Genomic DNA, 2,802 nt, shown 5'->3' on the forward strand with positions numbered 1-2,802 from the left:
AGCAGGATGGCACAAGGCAGGGAAGAGGATGTGGAGGGCCAAAATGCTTGACAACCCTTGACATAGCATGGGGGCAACAGGAGGTACGCCTACCCCTAGGGTTACTTGGACCGGTCCTAAGGGGTGTGCGCAGACAGGAGGGGACAGAGTGCCGCCACCTCCCAGGAGTAGGACCAGGGCAGGGCGAGGGCAGTGGTGCTCCTCTGCAGGGCGGGGAAGCTCACACGCAGCAGCAGCCTAGTGAGCTTCCCCACCCCACAGACGGACACCGGTGCCCTCACAGCAGCCCGGTGAGCCCCACCGCCCCAGCTCTGCTCCTGGGAGGCAGTGGCACTCCATCCCCACCTGCCCACAGTGTCCGGCCATGCACCACTACCCGCCCCTCGGAGTTCAGCCATGCACTAACCCATCCCCACTCCCGCTCAGCATACAGCCGCACGCTCTCCCCCGGCATCTGGCCACCGGGGTACTTAAGACTAAAAAAGGTTGAAAACCCCTGGGTTATGTCATGGGGCAGATTCAGTCTCTTTGGGGGTTGGATAAGCCAGGTTGAGCACTATACGGAGTTCCATTTGATCAACATTGTTTACAGCTTTATCAAACAGTTGACCAAACTGAACTGAACAAACATCCTTACTTTTATTTATATTATTCAAATTTATGGGGAGGGTGAGATTGACAAGCATGCTCCAATACTTCTTGGACTGCCAAATACACAACATAACTCAAATACGGCCACAACTGCGTTGGATGGTGTTTTGCCAGATGCTGGCATGGAAAATAGGATTATTCAGCCAAATCCAGGCTTCAGAGAGAATGGATGTGGGATCTTTAATGTCAGATCAGACAGAACTTCTGTTTCTAAAGGTCTCATTTGCAAGATCCTCAACAATTAGCCCTCAGATATGTTAAGGGCTAGAGTTAAACTTACAGAGATTTAACCTTTACAGACACTGAAATATTACACACATAAAAATACTCAGTTTGCACAAATTCTATAAAAAAACAAGCAAATAAAATGGTAATGTAAAGCAGTATTTTTCTGCATTAGAAATTACCACAGTAAAGGCTTATAACTCCTTGCCTAAAATGTTGGTTTTATTAAAAAGTTTGACATTATTTTTACCTTTCAAGAAATTGATTACTTTTCCCCATTTTCCTGCATCAAATGGATGCAACTTCTCCAGTCCCATAAACGTGATATTGTAATCCGGAGAATATACAATTGGCCAGCATGCTGATGGGACATCATGATACAGCTCAGTTCTGTGAGGCCTAAAGAAGAGAGAACCATTTCTAAAGACTGATATGAGAAAAATCTAATACAACTGAATGAAGTCTTCCAAATGGTTAGGATTAAAGTTCTGTACAAATGCTGCTTTCCAATCAGTATTCAGCTTCTCTCCTAGCCACATAAGGACATTATCTCCTTAGTGCTCTTTTCTGCAGTAGGAAGGAAAAGGTCCGACTTGCCTAGTGACCAGAATGAAGTAACATGTCAAAACATGCAGTGAAGACAAAAGATTGTGTATATTAACTCTTTCCAGCAATTAACTTAATCAACAGCAAGATTCAATCCCATTTCTATCTCCTTCTGGTCTTCTCTGGGTTGGTTAAAGACTAACTCATGCTAAATTTAAAAAACATACAAGGTACTCCTCACATAATCTAATCTACATCTTATTTTGCATTAATAGACTCAACTACCTCAAAAGAAGCAGTTAATTAACTGTGCTATTCTGAAGTTAGGTAGAAGGCAAGGCAGAGGTGCACCTTACAGACTAACTGGATCAGAGGGCCCTGCTACACGTTCAAATGAAAGCTGGATAGAAACCAGCTATGGAGTTGTTACACAATTTCAAGCACTAACTTTAGAGCTAGTTGGCTCTTTTTTGTTTTAGCCAGATAGTCATTTTTAGCAAGTGACAATTACTTTGCACATGTGGCTGGTCTAAATTTATTGCATGATTAGCTAGTTAATTGTGTGATAATTACTTTGTACTTGCAGTTGGTCTTACTCCAAGCATGTGGCCTGTCTAAATTTACTGCGCGATTGACCAGCTCACTGCATGATACATGTAATGTGTAGCTGGGGCAAGGGATCCTTAAGCTTTTTGTGACAGAGCTCACTTCACCAGATGCAGGGACATGAAGAGAGCAGACTATCAAACAGAAGCTCTACTCTTTAGAAGAAGAGAATTTAAATATAAAAGACAGGGAAGGAGAAGAACAAAGGAAAAGGGACAGCTGAGAGAGGCAGAGGGGGCTGGACACAACAGTAAAAGGAGGGCTGCTTGGAGACAGCTGCAGTGGCCAGCTGGGTTCCCAAATCTGGTGGTCACTGCAAGCTTTCACCGCGATATCTACAAAATACATTTGCTGGGAACAGTTGCAGAGTCAGTCCAAGAGAACCGGGAGAAGGTGCTACAGCCCTGGTGGACCTTTCCTAGAGACTCCTTCCCACATGCCCCTGTGACGGCAGAGAGAAACATGGAACTGGGGCACGGCACAGCAGACACGGACCCGACTAGCTAACACGGGGCCTCTGCGGAGGAGGCTACTGAGTCTTACCCGTTACCTGGACTGGCTTTTACTGCTTCCTCCACCCCTCTACCTCCCAGCAAGCCCGCGCCCCTCTGGCAGGACACCTGGGACTGGAAGGGCCCAGATCCAGCCCCGGCGTCACAGAAGCAAGTTGCTGACATGCAGGAGGCCGGCAGCCGGGCGGCAGTTCAGGGCCAACCTGCGGGGAGAGTCGCGCCCACCTCCCCGTGCCAGCACCGGGCCGGGCCGGGCCGGGCC

General features: G+C 47.3%; 1 protein-coding gene across 3 annotated transcripts in view; it reads right to left on the bottom strand.

The window, feature by feature from the left end:
- The window catches only part of HDAC11 (histone deacetylase 11), a 102,798-nt gene extending 100,028 nt beyond the window's left edge, over positions 1 to 2,770 (bottom strand). Inside the window, exons 1-2 of one of the 3 annotated variants that reach the window (XM_025192322.1) lie at positions 2,649 to 2,770; positions 1,127 to 1,275 (exon numbers count right to left, since the gene is read on the bottom strand). In XM_025192322.1, coding sequence (XP_025048107.1) covers positions 1,127 to 1,193 — 67 coding nt within the window. In that variant the 5' untranslated portion in view covers positions 1,194 to 1,275; positions 2,649 to 2,770. Of the gene's footprint in view, positions 1 to 1,126; positions 1,276 to 2,578 lie in introns of all 3 variants that reach the window. The other 2 variants (XM_014525920.2, XM_006036093.3) reach the window with 2 other exon arrangements.
- Between the last annotated feature and the right edge of the window lie 32 nt (positions 2,771 to 2,802).

This window comes from Alligator sinensis, unplaced genomic scaffold (genome assembly GCF_000455745.1).
Source record: "Alligator sinensis unplaced genomic scaffold, ASM45574v1 scaffold81_2, whole genome shotgun sequence".
Classification (NCBI taxonomy): Eukaryota; Metazoa; Chordata; order Crocodylia; family Alligatoridae; genus Alligator; species Alligator sinensis.